General features: G+C 50.3%; 1 protein-coding gene across 7 annotated transcripts in view; it reads right to left on the reverse strand.

Moving 5' to 3' along the window:
* Nucleotides 1-6,168: 6,168 nt before the first annotated feature.
* The window catches only part of Agpat3 (1-acylglycerol-3-phosphate O-acyltransferase 3), a 78,408-nt gene continuing 65,590 nt past the window's right edge, over nt 6,169-18,986 (reverse strand). For all 7 annotated transcript variants that reach the window (XM_051153354.1, XM_051153353.1, XM_051153355.1 and 4 more), the window contains 5 exons: nt 17,980-18,133; nt 17,252-17,354; nt 11,724-11,799; nt 7,268-7,466; nt 6,169-6,987 (listed from right to left, as the gene is read on the reverse strand). In XM_051153354.1, the coding sequence (XP_051009311.1) occupies nt 6,899-6,987; nt 7,268-7,466; nt 11,724-11,799; nt 17,252-17,354; nt 17,980-18,133 (621 nt within the window). In that variant the 3' untranslated portion in view covers nt 6,169-6,898. The remainder of the gene's footprint in view (nt 6,988-7,267; nt 7,467-11,723; nt 11,800-17,251; nt 17,355-17,979; nt 18,134-18,986) is intronic.

Consider the following 18,986-nt stretch of genomic DNA (forward strand, 5'->3'; position numbering starts at 1 on the left):
GAGAGGCACACAATCTGGATAAGTCAGGAAACCCAACTCTCAGATCTGACTCCCTGAGATAGGGGCTGGAGGATTTATTGGGGGAAAAAAAAAGGGGGGGGGGGAAAGAAAGAAAAACCAGATGGACTAAGGGTGGAGTCAGGCAAATAAAAGGGAGGCTATGAGCTCTTGGTTCTCTATGGGATGCATGCTCAGAATGTGGTGGCATTAGAATAATTTTTAGTACTCTGACAATGTGGTCCATTTTCTGTCACCTGCTGGGTCCAAGTGAAGGGTCCATGACTGCCACCTGGAGGTGTCACCTGTAGCAAGGGCTGGTAAAATGACATTATAACCCAGCTGTGAGACTGCCGAATGTGATGATTTCCCCATTGATAAATGTGTTTATATGTGGATGTCAAACAACAACTCGTAGGGGTCAATTCCTTCCTTCCTGGGGATTGAACTTGGGCTGTCAGGCTTGGCAGCAAGCGTCTTTATTGTCTGAGCCATCTTGTTAGGCCCAAAGCTGGTGATTTCAAATGCCAGTGAAAAGCAAGTGACTGAAAACCAGTGGGCTTATGTTATGTTATGCCTTTAGTTTCAAGGTAGGCAATGCCATCATTCTGATATGGGTGACAAATTTGGAAACGCAGGGCTGCCAGAGGCTCCTCCTGCTGTCTCAGAGCAGGTGCCTTCCATGAGTCCCTCACCCCTCACCCCTGCTGCACTGGCTGTGTGCTCTGGGCCATACATGGTACACTTGCCTCTGTCTTCCAGCTGGGCTCTAGTGATGGGAGCCAACAGGACACGATCCTATTTGTGTATGGCAAAAGACACTCCTTGGCCTGAACTAGCCTAGTGGGATCCTGGACAGGCGGATCTAACACCTAATTATAGTCACACGAGACTCTGCCAAGAGGAAGTGACACATTTTAAAAGAGTCAGTGTGGGAATCACATCAGAAGCCTAACAGTAAGGGTGACCCAGGAAAAGGTTGAGAAGCAGCCTTGGGCACAGGTGTGAATGGAGTGGTGTGTGTGTGTGTGTGTGTGTGTGTGTGTGTGTGAGAGAGAGAGAGAGAGAGAGAGAGAGAGAGAGAGAGAGAGAGAGAGAGAGAGAGAGAGAGAGAGACTGACCTGGCCTCTCTGGGGTCCTTTGCCTGGAAGAAGAGTCCACAGAGTAGCTGCTCGGAGGCATGCATGGGATGGTATCCAAAGCCTGCTTCCTAATAGAGTTTTCTTATATGGCAGACTAGGCTCTCCAGTTTCAAGGTGTGCATTTGTGTGTGCCTGTGCCTGTGTACCTGCATGTGTTGTATGTGCGTGGGTGATCCACGTGTGCTTGTGGGCATACATATGCGAGGGTGAGCATTCATGCCACCTTGGAAGGACATAGGCCATAGCAGACAGACACACACCCCAGGCTGACCCACGAGCAGGACATTGCAATTCTTTCAGTGGAGTTTATTTTGAGAAGACATACAACAGAGAACTGGAGCATCTCCTGGTTTGTCCTAACAAGGCCCTCCCCCCACCCACCCTGCCTTTGGTTTTCTGAAATGGGGCCTCACATAGTTTACCTTGGCATCACACATTTTATCCTACTGTCTTAGCCTCCTGAGTGCTATGATGGTTGGTGTGACCCACTATGCCTGCTTTCTGTGGGGATGGAACCCAGGGCTTTGTGGATGCTGAACTAATACTCTATCAGCTGAGCTGCAGCCCCGGCCAGTTTCCTTTTTCATGGAGAAGGGGATCTTTGTTATTCCCACAGAATAAAGGTGGTTTTAACCAAAGCAGTTCAGGACATAGGCATGCTGACTTTGAAAAACATCCACCCTCCAATAGCTTTTAATTTTAAAAAAAAAAATTTATTTTTATGTGTATGAGCGTTTTGTCTGCATGTATGTCTCTGCATGTGCCTGGTCCCCAGTGAGGCCAGAAGAGGGCATTGGATTCCTCAGAAGTTACAGATGGGTGTGGGCTGCCATGTGGGTGCTGGGCATCAAGCCTGGGTCCTCTGCAAGAGCAGCAAGAGCCCGTAAGTGCTGAGCCATCTCTCCAGCCTCCTCAATGGCTTTAAAAACCCAACATGGGGCCTAGAGTCCCTCAGCATTTTATAAGCTGGCTGAATTCCCTCTTTCTGCTGCTCAGAGTGGAGACCCTGGGACCCTGGGACCGTGGGACAGTGCTGCCGGCTAAAGGGCTTCAGAGAAGAGGCAGAGTCTAAGAGGTTATAGGAGGGCGGGCCCAAGAGACAGGAAGCACTTGAAGGCTGTCCCTCTTAGAAGTCTATGCAAACAGAAAGAAAGAAAAAGAGACGGAGAGTTGCTTTCTCATATATTGTGGACATTTTATCCCTCGTTCACAACAGTGTGACAAGCAAGTATGATGCCTATGCGTTTTTACCTAGAAAGTACCACCAAGCAGGGGTGCCATGCTGCCTGAGTGACCTTCCACGTGCTGTGGGCAGAGAGAGCTTTGCATAGCGGTCAGCACAGCCAGGCCGTAGATCCAGGCCCAGGGAGCCTAACTTAGCTCCCAGACCTGGATGCCTTCCTAGTGCACAGGCCCCCATCCTTACTACAGAAAGCTTCTGAGTAGTAAACCTATTAAAAAAGAGAGAGAGAGAGAGAGAGAGAGAGAGAGAGAGAGAGAGAGAGAGAGAGAGAGAGAGAGAGAAAGAAGTGTACAAAAGGAAACATCTGTGTAACACAGTTGCAACCTGTAGACAAAGTATCTATCTCCTTTGAGACTGATCACAGTCAGATATGCAGCAATTTCTCAGGAATAGGAGAAAGGCGCCCAGATGTCCACCCACCCACGCAGCATTCCATCATTGAAGTCCGTGGTCTGTGCGGCTCCTGTAGTTATAGAACTCGCCGGTACTCAGGACAGAAGCCAGGAGGCAAGGCAAGGCATGTTTGATTGTCATGACGTTACTGCTCTGAGACAATAAATACAAGGAGAGCAATGCAGCTCTTCATTGAATCAAGTAACCCCAGTTTAATAGAATACAATTTAGTGCATTTCAGGGTGCCATTCACCGCTCCACTTCCATCCCAACACGTTTGCAACAGGAAGGTAAGGAGAAAAGGTAACTCCAGGTGACCTGTCCATACAAATGGCACAGTTTCACAGGTCGCTGTCTGTGAAGAGGTGATGCCACTGTCTCCAGTGGCTGCTCAAAGTGCTCTTGCTGGCTTATTTCTGGAGTGGTTTCTAAGGATACCACCGTTCCCCTGAATGAACTGATTCCAAAAGCCTGTAATAAACTTTGATTCACATGTCCACCCTGTCAGCCAAGCAGATCACCCAAAGCCTGAACTTATATTTTCAAATCCTGGCCCCTATATGCAGGGATCTGGGGCTTGAGTGGCAGTCCCCTCACCTGACAGCCCCATGGCAAGACTCTGGGACAAGGCCTGAGGCAGGTCAGGGGTGCCCTCACCCAGGCCCAGGTGCCTTTGGTTTGGGGCTGGCCTATAGGCCAGAGATGTTTCTAGAAAGAAGGCAGCAGGCATTTCAGGTGCGCCATTCTAACCCTGAGCCTCATGGACACTGCAGAGGGCTAGAAGCCACACCAAATGGCTAGCGATAAGCGACACATGCATCTAACTTGGGGTTGGGTCTATGTGTGGGACAAACAACTGAGGTGCAAGTGACCAGGGCTGGAAAGGCTATGTTTTGGCTTGCCCTATAAGGTCTCAGGCAGAGACTGGGCAACATGCAGCAAGAGCCCCTTAACTCTTCACCCTGCACCTGACAGAGATTGGTAGTCATGGTGGGTGGGGTGTGGATGCTGTCCTGACATCTCTTGAACTGTATATGAGTGTAACTCACTGCTGGGCGCAAGCCTGACTTTTCTTCCAAGGGTATGAAGGCTGGACTAGACCAGAGGCAGATGGGGCAAGGTGCACAAGAGGGGGGTGGGCGCCGTCAAGGTATCTGTGAGGACACCCACATTGTTCCTACAGGAAAGTGTTGTTACTTTGTTGCCTACGCTATCAAGCAGCCTGCATATTCAGAGCTCATCTCTTCAATCAGACTGTTTAATCTGACTGTTTCTCAAATGTGCCTAATGGATACAGTTACCAGATACAACCAGCATGTGGCTTCTTTCACTGGGTTAAAGGGCTTGTCAAAAGAAGTGTCCCTGACCTCTGAGCTGCCCACATTCTGACCATTCATCCTTCCTAGCTTGCTGTTCCTGCTTCTTGCAGGATGGTTACGGATGAGGACACTAACACAAAGCCCTCAGAAAGGGGTTGGGGGGGGGCGGGGAGGGGTTGGGGGGGCGGGGAACGGAGGGGGGAAGGGAGTGCGCAAACGAGCCATAGTCCCTAGATGCTCTGTGTCGGTACCATGAGATGCCACAGGCAGTCAGGAGAATAGCAGCCACTGCTGAAGTTCAGCACGGCTTCAGAGAGGCCTACATGAGGTACGTGGGTGTGGCCAGGGACCAAGGGTGGGAGACCACCTGGACAGTGGAAGGGTTTCTCAGGAAGATGGCAGGAGCCCCTGTATCTGGCTTTTGAGCCTGAGTGGTAACGAGACTGTGTCCCCGGCTGAGCTGACCTTGTGGGGGGCCCTCTGCTGGGGAACCTGAGGCACAGGCAGTCTAGTCGCCATGGCCTTCCTCCGGAGCCCACCAACCACTCCAGTTCCGGAATGCCTCTGGCTCCTGAGCCCACTGCTTGCAGCATGGGCTCCCTGAAGACTAGCAAGCTGCTTCAACAAAACCTTACGCCTGAAGCTGGGCATGACATCAGCCATGCCTATCAGCAGTAGGGTGTGAAGGAAAAAGAGAAAAGCATTATTCTGACATTTATTAATTTAATAGAAAAATCAAAGGGGCTCTCCTCCCCCTCTCCTTCTGAAGCAGATGAAAAGCAAAATCTGACCCCACCAAAAAAAAAAAAAAAAAAAATACCCCACACCCACATTCCCAGTGTAATTTTTATTGCTCTCAGAAGCGCTGTATTAGATGGTGAGCAGGGGGAGGCCTAGGAGGGCAAAGCCTGCAGCCTGGCTGCCCTGGGTCATACATCGAGGGAACACTCAGATGACCTCGAAGGCTCAGGGCTTCTATGGGAAGCCAGAGGCATTAGTGAAATGGCAGAGGCTTGAGCTTGCTTTTCCCGGTGCCAGGTGCATGCATGGCAGAGCCCAGTGGCCTGATTCCTTCTGGTTTGTGAGGGGATGGTGAGTGGGCAAAGACAGAGACCTTAAACAGACAGAAAGGCGGAGAGAGAAACCACCAGGGAGGGAGCTGGCCCTCAGGATGGCTCACAGTTGATGAAGGCCAGGGCAGGCAAGCCTCCAGGAGGGAAGAGATTCAGGGTCTGTTTGCTTGACTCAACCCCTGCCCCCCCCCCACCTTACAAGTAGTCCCATGTTTCTTGAAGTCACCCAAGAGCGACAGGAGTGGCCCACGGCTACTCCATTGTGCACGAACCACAGAGGCCAGTAGCATCTTCTGTAAATCAGGCATGTTGCCTCAAGAGGTCCCCAGCACTGGGGACCATGCAGTCGGGCCCGGCTCCACTCTCATGCTTCTCCAGGCCCCCTTCTTCCAGTGTACCCTATAAAAGTTTCTCTGCCTTTGATCTGAACTCTGGTTGCAGTATACCAGAAAAAAAAAATACCCGATTTTTCCTTGTTTAGAAAACATGAAATGACTTTAAAAGAGCCAGTGGAAGGTTCCAGACAGAAGGTAAAAGTATCTGATGGGATTTCCTGAGGACCTAGGTCTCCCAGAAACCAGGCAGGCCTTCCTGCATTGAGAAGGAAAATGTGCCTCCAGGGCCAGCCGAAGGGACCCTGGCAAGGCACCAAGTGCAGGCAGAGGCCCCCTGCTCTCTACCAGGACAGCCTATGTCACTGAGGTGTTATGGGACAACAGTGGGTATGGTGGATGGCCATGACACCTGCCAGGTAGAGGCAGAATAGGAGGAGGACAGGGAGAAGCTGCGAGCCAGCCACAGACCAACTTGTAAAAATAAATTCTAATGCTAATAAGCACTAAAGGTGTCTGACTGAGAACAAGGAGGCCTGACGGTGACACCACCTCCTGAAGAGTGTCCCGGGGGAGTCCCATAGGCTGGAGCCACCCAGGCACCACGGCTCTGAGGTGTGGGGCCCAAGCGGTCTTCTCATCTTGCCCTGCTGGCTAGAGGAAGAGCGGGACCGTGGAGCTGTCTGGAGGCGCTGTGTGAACTCATGGATTCCACGTTCCGCAGAGTTCTCGGGCATTCACTTTAGAAAGAGACTTAAGGTGCTTAGACCCAGCCCACAGAGAGGCTGTGCCAACGGTGCTGCAGAGGATGGAGGGGTGGTCTTCAGCCCTGGGCAGAGGAGGGACCAAGGGGCCAGATCTCCATTCAGTGTGTGCTTATCTCTAAGAAGACTCCCTCCCCCCAGGGCTAGAAGCGAAGGTGCCAAGCAGGGCAGGACAAATGAGCTCTGTAGGACAAGGATCCAGCTGACCTGCCCCCATGAGGACAGTGGCACCCATGAAGAGCCAGTGTTCTGGAGTGCAGGGCACAAGGTTGAGGCCAGATTAAGTTCCCAAAATAACCGATAAGAAACAAAAGCCTCATTCTACATTTAAGAAGGGACAGCAGCCAAGGCTGCCTCTTGGAGGCAGAGCTCTGGGGGAGCCCCATGGCCCCACTACCTTCCCAAGCCCGCCTCTGTCCCCGCAGAGGGCCGATGGGACCCCGCCTGTGCTGGCTGAGCATCTTCACCTGGCAGGCCGGGTTCTTTGCTCTTGGCTCAAGTTTTGTTAATATTAGTCACCAGTTAATAAGAAAAATAGTCTCTAAGTGTCTCTTTCCCTCGCTCGTGTGTGTTCTGTTTTTAATTGAGTTAATTGGATACCGCGTCAAGTTATGGGTGTTCAATCACAGCATTAATTATTCCTTTTTCTTAAGCTCTTGGTTGCCATAACTGGATCCTTTTTCTATCTCAGTCACTCCTATCAGTCTTCGGACTCCGAAGGAAGCTTTAAAGACAAAAAGAGAGAAGAGGTTAGAGGTTAACCTCACAAGGGCACCCTCCTAGGCCTTGCACTTCCAGCCCCACCCCTAACCCCTTCCTCTCAGTATGTGGCCACTCTAGTACGGGGAAGCCACCATAGAAAGGAGGCAAGAGCCCTTCACAGCCCCACACTCAGTTCCCTGACCCAAGCTGCTGCCTCCCAGGGCCACCATGATGAGCCATCTGTCCTGGGTTTGATGGTGGTAGTGACCCCAGCACGTGAGGGGCACATCTGTGCTCTTCACCTGCTCCCACAAACCCCAGGAAGGTCAAGATGAGGAGCGGGGATCCACTGGCAAAGACGCCCAGGACGAAGCTGAAGAGGGGAGAGAGGAGGATGGTGGCCCAGCACAGGAAGTTCAGGAGGGTCCACGGCCGCCGGGCAGGCTTGATCTGCTCCCCTGGAAACACACCGTTCTGCTTGTACATCTCTTGCAGGGCATCCTACGAGCAAAGAGGAGAAGATGAAGTCGTAAGCACCAAACGTGACTGGGAGTCAGGAGGAAACTCAGCAACAAAAGCCACTTGGCCAAGAAGTAGGCCACAAAATGGCCAGCGCAGTTCGGTTGCTTGGATAAAGGGTGTGTCGTCTGGACCCAGGAAAGGAGTTAGCTAGGAAATGGGCAGCCAAGCAAGCAAAGCTGCCACTAGTCATGACTGGCATATGGCTGGCTGACTGCAACACATATCAAAGGACAAGGGATTAATAGCAGGGATTTGCTTGGGTCCTGGGCCTGGCCACAGTCCATACCCTTATAATCATAGGTGTTCTCACGTCAAGTCCTTTCACATCTCCTACCATGTCATTCTGGGAACAAACTCAGGACATCAGACTTCAGGGTCTTTTTATCTAGTGGCCCCACACCATTCCTATTTTGTTTTCCTCCTCCTCCTAGTCCTCCTCCTTTGACACAGGATCTCTTGCAACCCAGGTTGGTGTGGGACCACTCTTCATGTATGTAGTTGATGCTGGCCTCGAACTTCTGATCCTCCTAAAGGGCTAGAATGCTAGAATTACAGACAAGAACTACCACTGACTAAATTTTCTGAGTGGTAGAGTGGGGTGTGTGTGTGTGTGTGTGTGTGTGTGTGTGTGTGTGTGTGTGTGTGTGTGTGTGTGTGTGTGTGTACCACCTATCTAAAAATTTAACTGACATAAATGACATAATTGTACATGTTTATGGGTCTCTCTCTCTCTCTCTCTCTCTCTCTCAAACACACACACACACACACACACACACACACACACACACACACACACACACACACACACACACGATGAACAGAGACTGGCAGCTCACTACTTCAGACAGCTACCATCTCTTTGTGTTGTTAATGATTAGAGTCCTCTCCACTGAAACATTAGAAATACATAGTTGCTACATAGTTACCATCAGCCATAATGAGCAACCCTAATACCTCTGAGCCGTAGAGTACCATTCCTGTTAGCATCCTCTGCCTACCATCCCATCCTCCCTCCCAGCCTCTGGTGTCCATTCTTCTACCCTTTACTGTGGTGACCGGCTTCCATCTGTAAGTGAGAGCGTGTGCTGTGTCCTCCTGGCCCTGGCTGGCTTCATGTCTGTGGTATTCCTTCACTTCCATCCATGCTGCTCCAAGTGCAAGTGGCAAAAGTTTGTTCTGTAATGGCTGGACAGTTTCACTGTTACACACATCATAGTTTTGTTCCTTTTCCTCCTCCTTCCTCCTCCTCCTCCTCCTCCTCCTCCTCCCCCTCCTCCTTCTTCAAGACAAGGTTTTTCTGTGTAGCCCTGGCTGTCATGAAACTCACTCTGTAGACTAGGCTGGTCTTAAACTTGCAGAGATCCACCTGCCTCTGCTTGCCCGGTGCTGGGATTAGAGGCATGCGCTACCACCATCCAGCCTCATCATGGTTTCTTTATCCACTAGTAAGCAAGAGGGCAATGTGAACTCTGTTATTTTGGTGCCCATGGACAGCACTGAAGTAATGCTGGCTGCAGGTCTTTGGCACTCAAATTGAGTTTCCTTCTGACATTCCCAACAGGAGGAATGCAGGGGCTGATGGGAGTTCAGCTCCCAACACTTGTTTGGTTTTGCTTGAATTTCTCTTTCAGCTAGTTCATTTTTGCTATATGGAAATGATACTGGTTTCTGGACACTGGTTTTGTATCCTACAACTTTAGGGAATTTCCTAGTCTCACATTTTGACAGTTTTCATGTTTTTCTAAATATAAGGCCGTGAATCTGCAAACAGGGTAGTTTAACTATCATCCTTTCCAATCTGGACACCCTCATCTTCTTCTCTTGCCTAATGGCTCTGCTACAACTTCTAGTGCTATGCTGAATAAGGATGACTAGACAGACAGACAGACAGACATGTGTTCTGGACCCCAGGACCTTCTACACCGACTTTGTTGGGCAACTGTCATGAGCGTGTGGTGAAGGCGATGATATACTTTGTCTAGGTTTCCAAGCAGGTGGGCAGAAAGCCAGCCATACCCCGCTCATGACTTTGATTTTGTGTTTATTGTTTGTGTCTTGTTTTATTCCTGTTAACACTAATTCCATCACTTTGTTTAATCAGTCTTGACCAGAGCTTTCTAATTTATTAATTATAATATTTTTTATATATTCATTATAATATATTTTTTTGAGACAGGTCTCACTATGTTACCTTGGATGTCCTGGAATGTTGGCTTTGAACCTCAGATTTAGAGATCTGCCTGCCTCTGCCTCTCGAGTGCTGGGATCAAAGGTATGCTCCCCTATGCCTGGCAAATCTTTTCATTTTATGTGCATTGTAATTTTGCCTGCATGTATGTCTGTGTGAGGGTGTTGGAATCCTTGGAAATTTGAGTTACAGACAGTTGTGAGCTGCCATGTGGGTGCTAGAAATTGACCCTGGGTCCTCTGAAGGAGCAGCCAGTGCTCTTAGCTGCTGAGCCATCTCTCCGGCCCTGTTATTAATATTCTTGAGGAACGCATATGACGTGCAGAAGGGACTGGATACAAAATTAGCACTGTACACATAGCACAGGGCTACAGCATGGCTCTGCTGACAGGCTGGCTTGTTCTCCACTCGCCCTAAGGTCTTTCTGCTGCTCCCCCCCACCCCCCTGGCCCCCATCCCCCACCCCCCAGGTCTTCTTGTTTTCCATTTTCACCTCTGCATGCTCATTTTGCTCTCTGCCTGCTACTCTCAACTTCCTCCGAAAGCTCTGACTGCTCTGTCCGGCATGGGAAAGCGTCCTGTTGGGCATTTGGTCTTGTGGCAGCTTGCAGCTGGCCTTCCACTGAGTCCAATCTGAGGAAATGCTGAGCTGTCTGTCTCTGGGTCACCTCCCTCCAGCTGTCATGGGTTTCCCTTGGCAGCCTGAGGGGACTTGCTGTATACCACTTTCTATTCTGGTGTCTCCATCTCCTGGAGCTGTGTAGGTGGGGTCAGGACAGTCACCAGGGCAACAACTCTTCTGGAAAAAGGAGGGGGATGTCGGCTGGGACAAGTTCAACCTTCCCTAGATGACTTCCTAGAAGGTTTGGCCTATTATGGGGCATGTGCCACTACCTTACTGTCCTGAGTAAAGTCACATATCATCTGACCCCTCGGAGGCTTACGCTCAAGACCTTGGCGGGGAGGACAGCAAACATTAGCATCAGCACTAGCACTAGCACTAGTATCACCCTCATGTCTAGCTCCCCTCCCCACTTGGTCTCTGGAGCTCCCTTACTTCCTTGGGAGCCACTCACGATACTGGAAAAAACTTTGTTTGCTGCAGGCTTTCCTGGTCATCTGGTTTCCAGCAATGCTAAGTGGACACTTATAATCCCAGGAAGTGGGCATAGGGTGAGCATGCACTGTGAAGTGGGAACTGGCCACATGTGGTCTCAGACCCCCAGGTATCTGCTGTGGGGATCTATGACAAAACACACTGTTGTAAATCTGGGGGCTACCCATGATACAACATGTTGCTGTAAATCAGGGGGTACCCACAACATAAGCATGCTGTTATAAATCTGGAGATACCCATGAGTAAGCACACTGTTGTAAATCCTGGGAGTACCCACGACATAACAGAGTTGTAAATCTTGGGGGTACCTATGACATAAGCACTCTGTTGTAAATCTGGAGGGTACCCGTACACAAGCACGCTGTTGTAAATCTGGGCAGTGTCTATCACACACTTAAATCTTTATATAAATATATATATATATATATATATATATATATATATATATATATATATATTTCTTTTATATAAAAAACCAAATACAGGGCTGGAGAGATGGCTCAGTGGATAAGAGCACTGTCTACTCTTCCAGAGGTCCTGAGTTCAATCCCCAGCAACCACATAGTGGCTCACAACCATCTGTAATGTGATCTGATGCCCTCTTCTGGCATATAGGTGTACATGCAGATTGAGTACTCATACATAAAATAAATAAATAACATTTTAAAAACTATGGAAAAATGTCATCAACACAGTTCCATATACAGGGCACTGGGCAAGCCTTCTGCATATTGCATACACCAAGCACTGTGCCAGACTTCATATTTCACTTTAATGTTAATTCTCAAATTTTAAGAAAAAGAGAAGAATCCAATGCTGGTGAGGACCACCAGTGTTTGGTGCCCAAAGGGGAGCCATGTGGCACCTTCCTACGCTCCTAACTGCCCTAGCCTGCTTTGGAGGTACGCCAGAGGCAAGCAGGAGCCCTTACCTTCTCCTGATACAGCTTGTGAAGCCACTGGGCTGCGCCGGCCTCATCTGCTGGGATGTCTTCCAGGGGGAACCTCCTGTGGCATCAAGAAGATTAAGAGTCAAGTGGGTGAATGGCCAGCATCTGCTCAAGCTGGGAGGGAGCAGGTGACTTGTAGGAGGCTACATGAGGCCCTATTTAGGCCTCATTCTTACTTTCTGAAACAAGCAGACAGCAAAGTAAGTTCTTAACAGTCACCTGATATGCTGGAACCTTCTGGGTATGGCCAGGGCCCCATCACATGAAGATTGAAAAGATGCCTCTATGTCTGGGGACACTTGTGAGCCACCTGCCTGGTAGAGCATGACTCGACTTCCCCATAGGGCGATCACAGTGACTTTGGTCTTTCCCAACATGCTCACTGTTGAAGATAATCGTGACCTGGAGTCCGCGGTGTTTGATCTTGACTGTCGCCTTCACTGGACTGAGAGACACTAAGCTGAGTAGAGCACAACAAATACCTCATGTCCATGAGGGCCTTGACAGAGGGGGCTCTGACCTCTGTTGAATCCATTGACGGATTTAAGTTTTGAATAAACCGCTGAGAGGCTCTATAACTGGAGGGCAGGGCCTGGCCGGAGGGTGCCTTTGAAGGGTATGTATTGCCCCACTCCTGTTCTCCTCTCTGCCCACTGGCCACCATGATGTAGGCTGCTTGGCTCTGCCAAAATGCTCCCCTCCCGTGATATCTGATCTCACCTCAACCCCACAATGGAGCCAGATGAGCATGTGCTGAACTCTGAAACCAGCAGCTAAAGCAAGCCTTTCAAGTTGTTTATGCAGAAGTGACCAACATGAGGGGAGCTGAAGTTCCCGGGAAGGAGGAAAGGAGTGATGGAGGATGAATGGAGGGGGGAAGGAGGAAGGAATGGAGGGAGAAAGAGAGACAAGCAGATCAGAGGGAAAGACAGAGAGGCAGAAACAGACAGGGATGGACACTGCACCTGGGTTAAAGATTCTACAAGGCCAAAGAACCAAGCTTCAATATTATGGATAGTTGCTGGGCACAGTGACACATGCCTGTAATCCCAGAACTCGAGGAGGCAGAGGCAGGCAGATCTCTGTGAGTTCTAGGCCAGCCTGGTCTAAAAAGCAAGTCCAGGACAGCCAAGGCTAACACAGAGAAACCATGTCTTGAAAAAACAAACAACAACAACAATGACTAAGCAGAGTTAAAATGTTGCAGATTACAGATTACCTTAAATTACCTTTAATCTCTTTGAGAGCCATCCACTGCCCACCCTGTGTCTGACCTAACATCTTGGTGACTATTACTAGCTCTCACTAATCCAGAGATGCCATCAGTAGCCCCTGAGACCTGCAGTAGAGGCTCTTGCTGTATCCCACCTACTGCTGGCTCCTACCAATGCATTTCATAAACACTTTATAACTTTGTTTGTTCTGCAACTAATAAAAACCTAATAAAACTACTCCCACAGTGGAAAATAGCATTTTGGGAAACTTCAGTATGGTTTGGGGCCCTGGCCTCTACTCACACCTAACTCTAGAACAAACAGTCTCTTACTCCCTTTGAGGTGAGGACAGTTTCTGTGTCAATAACTTTCTTCTGTTAGACAGGAAGGGTCACTGCTTCAAGACAAAACAACATACCCCAAGTAGGAAAAGTCTTCCAATTTGATAAATTTTAATGTCAGCTTACAATAAATGTTTCCACGAGGACCCTGAGCTGTTGGCCTCCCTAACCTGTGTCTGTTGGTAAACAAACCAGGTGGCTGTCTAGCAACTACAGGCCTTTTCCAATCATGTGGCTCAGCCCCTGCTGTGAAAGTCAGTCAGACTGTGAATAAACAGAGGCTGGGAACTGCACACAAAAGTTCTATGAACAGCCAGGTGTGACGGTGTGAGTTCGGGGCCAGCCTGGTCAAGTCCAGAACAGCCAAGGCTACACAGAGAAATCCTATCTGGGGAAAAAAAAACCCACAACAAACAAACAAAAGTGCTACGTTCCTTTCCACTACTTTTATAGTGGTGATGCTAAAAAACTAGAAATGCCACACCCATGGCCCTGCAGGTCATGGACAGCTCTGGTAGACTGAACTCTGACACACACAGAAAGTATCTGATGGCAACAAGCAATGCTGCTCCCAGGAGGAGCATCTCAAAATCACATGGCTGAGAGAGTGATGCTGGGCCACCTGTGGGGAGAACCAGCTAGGACTCTTTCATTGGAGAATAAGTTTTTGTGCCATAAACTTTAAAAAGCTAGACCCAAGCCAGGTATGGTACTGTACACCTTTAATCCCAGCACTTGGGAAGTAGGAGGATCTCTGAGTTCGAGGTTAGCCTAGTCTACAGAGTTCTAGGACAGCCAGGCTACAGAGAAACCCTGGGGAGAGGGAGGGAGGGAGGGAGGGAGGGAGGGAGGGAGGGAGGGAGGGAGAGAGAGAGAGAGAAAGAGAGAGAGAGAGAGAGAGAGAGAGAGAGAGAGAGAGATTTAATCTCAGCAAAGATAGGGTCATGGCCATCTTAGTCTACATGTCAAGTTCTAGGCCAGCCAAGGTTACATAGCAAGACTCCTACCTGAGGGGGGGAGGGAGGGGGAGGAAGGGAGGGAGAGGGGAAGGGAGAGGGGAGACCTGGTGGTAAGTTCCTGTAAGCCAGCACTTGGGATAGGGATGGAGCAAAAGAATGAGGAGTTCCATATCAGCCTAGGCACCACAAGGGACTGCAGTACCTCATGATGCCCAGGAGGTGGCGCAGAGCACTCATGTTCACACAAGTTCTCAAGGACTAGGGTGATCTGTACCCTCTTCACATCCCAAGTCCCCCAGGGGACGTCAGAAACCCTAGGTGCTCTGCATCCTCTGCACACTGTGCTTTCTGGTGTGCCATCTGATCCACACCCTAGTGCTTCCTCCGTTTCACCACTGTTGCACTTTGAGTCCGTGTGATCATCAAGAAGACTCTTGAATGACTGTTTAGGAGGGTATGGACATAAGGTGGGCACTCTAGACAAGGGTGTTCTGCATCCAGGGGGATGGAGCAAGGCTGAAAATTTTCACCATGCTACTCAGAGGGTGCATAATTTAAAGTTCATGAACAGCAAGCTTGCTTCTGGAATTTTCTGTTTAGTGTTTTCAGACTTCATCAGCCTGTGGGTAAATGGAACTGTGAATAAGGGGGAAATTTCTGTGATGAGTATGGCTCTGGCAAGGGGCTTAGATGGTCACCAGAGTGGCCCACAGGCCACTTGAAAGGTCCACAGCCTGAGACAGACTTGTGCATTTCAGTGGAGGCGCTGAGGGGCAGTGTGTGTGGGCCAGGGACCTTTCTACCTCAGCACACACACAGCACTAAGTGGAGCACGGGGCCACAGATCACATGACTCCACAGAGTGCCACTGCAGGCTCATGGTCACATTAGGGTGAGAGGCAACAGCATCTTAGTGGACAAAATATATAAGTCTGTATCTTCCAATGACTCCAGCCACATGCTGTGGGGACCGTGTGGGTAGGATTTGCCACACATGGCCTACATTGGGGGGGGGGGGCGTTCAGGAGGGCACCTCCTACAGCAAGAGGACCAGAAGGCTCAAGACCCATTTCATGGCTTTCCCTGGTGTGTGTGTGTGTGTGTGTGTGTGTGTGTGTGTGTGTGTACTGCCACATATGCACACACACTGCTATGTACATTATGAATAAGGGAAGATAAAAGATGACAGGATACGTATAAGTGGGGTCCTGCAGGCTTCCTGCTCATGGCAGCGAGAACTTGAGCTTGTTACCCTGAACTTCTCTGGAGTAATGCCATCATCACAAGACTAACCTGGCCCCTTGAAGTCAAGCACATGTAGGCCTACCCCATCCAGCCTCTAGAGTGCTGTCACCCCTGAGAGAGGCATGGGGGAAGTCCCTTGGCTATGGCTGCAAGGCCATGTTGGATGGAGGAAGAACACATTCGTGTAAAGTCCATGGTTAAGTGCACACACCAGCCAAGGCCTCTGGGAGCTCTAAGATGCTCCTTGAAGCACAGCTGAACAGACCCTTCAGAATCCAAGTCATAGAGGAAACGGAAGGGCAAGTGGAGGAGGCTTCCCTAGGCACAACTGGAGGCCCATGTGAGGGCACTTCAGCCTGAGGGATGACTGAGCAGCAAGGAGGGCTGGATGAGTGGGCCCTGGCCACCCTGCCACAGTCTGGCTCTGTCCTGGGGCATGGCTGGCCTCTGAGGGGGCTCACTTCTGGACATGGCCAGATTCTCAGTCATTGTCATCTTTCCTAATTCTGTGCTTTTGTTCTTGACTGCCTCTCAAAGATCGTGTCTTAACAGCTTGGTCTCCCAGGAAGTCCTACTTTTAAAAAAGGAGGCCCAGTGGGAGCTCATAGGTCATGGCCATCCTGAAGGGGTCAGCATAGTGGGAGGTCATAGGTCGTAGCCATCTGTAGCGGGGTCAGCACCCCAGCCCTTGCTCTTTTACCAAGTGGCTGATGAGGTGATTGCTTTGTTCAGCCATGTGCTGTGTTCCTGCCATGATGTGCTGACCCCACACTGCACCAAAGCAACAGAAACTGTCAAAACCCTGAGCCTAAACAAAGTCTCTTCTCTGTAAGGTGGCTGTCGCAGGTGTTTGTTACAGTCATAGGAAGCTAACTGACACGCCTGGCCATGGAAGCCACCTAAGGCTCAGGGAGAACCACCACAGTCCCTTGGGATCAGCAGTGGGCTGGCCCTTTGCTGCAGGTTAAGCAATGTGAAGGAGAGGACCCTAGGCTCACTTGCTGACTCCAACCCAGGGCAGGTTCCCAGGACAGGATCCAGGGTCCTGCCCTCCAGTTCCCCAGCTGTTACAAAACCCAGGAGGAGGAGGCCAGTGTGCTTACTGTTATGTTCACAGCCTTACTTCCGCAGCGTAATATGTGTAAACCAGTATGAGCTCAAGTCCTCTTAGAAGGCACAAGCACAGGTGTCGAGTGGAACCATTATGGGTGGAAGGTTTCCTCAGGAGACAGAGATGAACATCACCTTGGCTATGCCCCCCAGGCAACACTGAGAAATGACTTCAGGTTCAAGAAGGTTGGCCACCACTGTGTGAGGTCTCAGGCAGTTCCAAAGGGCCCTGCATCACAGAAGGCGGCCAAGCAGGCCCCCTGCCGGCCAGTGTCTAGAAGTTACCAAGCCAGATCAGAGCCACCTGGTGACAGTGCCACTATACCAGGGGCTCTGCAGGAGGTCCCATGTCACCAGCTCTAAACAAGAAATCGAAGTGTTTAGGTCAGTTTACCAGATTGTATGACTGCTGCCCAAGGAGACCAAATGACCCTGGGTGGACTTGGGACAGAGCTTTCCTCAGCAAGACTTCCTAGGTGTTCTCTAAGACCGAGAGACAGACAAGAAACGACCCCACACTGGCCAGGGGAGACATTGCTGAGGGCACATGGGGCTCCTATGTCACCTTCCTGTGTCCCACACCCTCAGGAGTCCTGCAGAAGACCACATCAAGTCCTGACAGCCCTGTGATGGGCGCTCACCTCACACACATGTCTGCCTCGTATTTCTTTCCATAAAGGATCCCCAGCAGAGATGGGTTCTTGTTTCCTCTGAAGTTCAGGGTCACATCGTAGATAGCTGCAACTGTGGGGAGGAGACGGAACCAGTGAGTGACAGACGACAGGAGACAATCTACAGCAGCAATGTCAGCAACTTAGAGACAAGGTGCTTTTACACTTAGGTCTGTCCCTCTACACAGCAGAGCACAGGGCAAGGATCTGCACTCCCAGCCGGATGCCTAGTGCTCAGCCTTTCTCTGCTGGTGCTTCGTGCCTGCCCAGGGCTCTTGGCCCCTTCCTGGTGAACCAGACATCTTTGCTGACATTCTCCTTCATTTTTGACATTTTACTACTTTGACAGTTTCCCACTAAGTAGCATTTTATCATCTCCAAAGAGATTAAGGACCTTAGAGCAATCCTGCTTCCTCCATTCATGCCTGTGCTTCGGGTATATTTTCTAGTTTATTTTTTATATTTTCAAAAAGCTTCTGTTTTCCATTTTGAGACAAAGTCTCGTGTAGTCCAGGCTGGCCTCAAACTACATTCCTGAGGATGATCTTGAATTTATTCAGCTGTAAATGATCTTCTGATCCTGATTCCAGCTCCTGAGTGCTGTGGCTACAGGCATGCACCACGATTCCTGGCTTATGGGGCGCTAGAACATAGGACCTCATGTACTCTAGGCAGTGGTGGGCTCCAGCTTCTCCTACCTGTCCCCCGGAGGCACTGGACTGCAGTGGTGAAGCCCTTGGTCCGGGGCAGCAGGTGGTACTTGAGCGGGGGCAGCCCCTTGGAGGCAGCCACCTCCATGCTGATGCGGTGCTTGGTCTCTGTAAAGCGTGTTCCTTCGCAGTACAGGAGAAACTAGGTGCAGAATGAACACAGGGCAGAGAGAGGCCAGAGGGTTACTCCAGGACAGGAGGGCCATTCAAGGCCTGTAACAGTCCAGGCCGCATATGCCACGGCAGCAAAGCACACACTGCCGCATGTAGAAAGAAACAGAATCATCCAGTGACAAGCATGTGGTAGCACTGAAATGGTATTTTATTTCAGGGCTGCAATCTGCACTCCAGTCACACAAATGAATGCAGACAGGACAGTTTTCCTAAAAGGTCTCTCCAGAGGAGAAACCTGGAGGTGTCCCTGGGCAGCAGCCTTTGATGAGAAAGCAGAAAGCATCTGTTGTCCCCACATATGATGTGAGCAATATGAACTAAGAGGCTAGGTTTCCGAGAGTAGACAAGAAGAAAGAGAAGAAGTGCTATAGGGGGGTGGCGCCCCCACTTCCTGCACTCTAGCAGGGTGTGTGCCAAAGCTGGGTTTGCAGCAGAGGGGACGGGTACAGCTATGCTCTAGGAACGAGGCCAAGTCTGCAAGACTGGGATGGTATCATGGGCCTGTGTGCACAAGGGTGTGTGTGTGTGTGTGTGTGTGTGTGTGTGCGTGCGTGCGTGCGTGCGTGCGCGCAGGCTAGAAGGCTAGAGTGTGCAGCCTTGGGTGTGGTTCCTCAGGTACCGTCCACCTTGTTTTTTGAGGCAGGGGCTCTCCACGGCCTGCAGCTTGCCAAGCATGTTACGCTGGCTGGCTGGTGAGTCTTGTCTCTGCCTCCTCAGTGCTGGGATTAGTCCTATGCCCCCTCGCAGCCTGGCTTTTCTGTTTGGGTTCTGTGGCTCAAACTCAGGTTCTTAGACAAGTGTGGCAAGCACTTCCCCCACCA

Source organism: Acomys russatus, chromosome 11, assembly GCF_903995435.1.
Source record: "Acomys russatus chromosome 11, mAcoRus1.1, whole genome shotgun sequence".
NCBI lineage: Eukaryota > Metazoa > Chordata > Mammalia > Rodentia > Muridae > Acomys > Acomys russatus.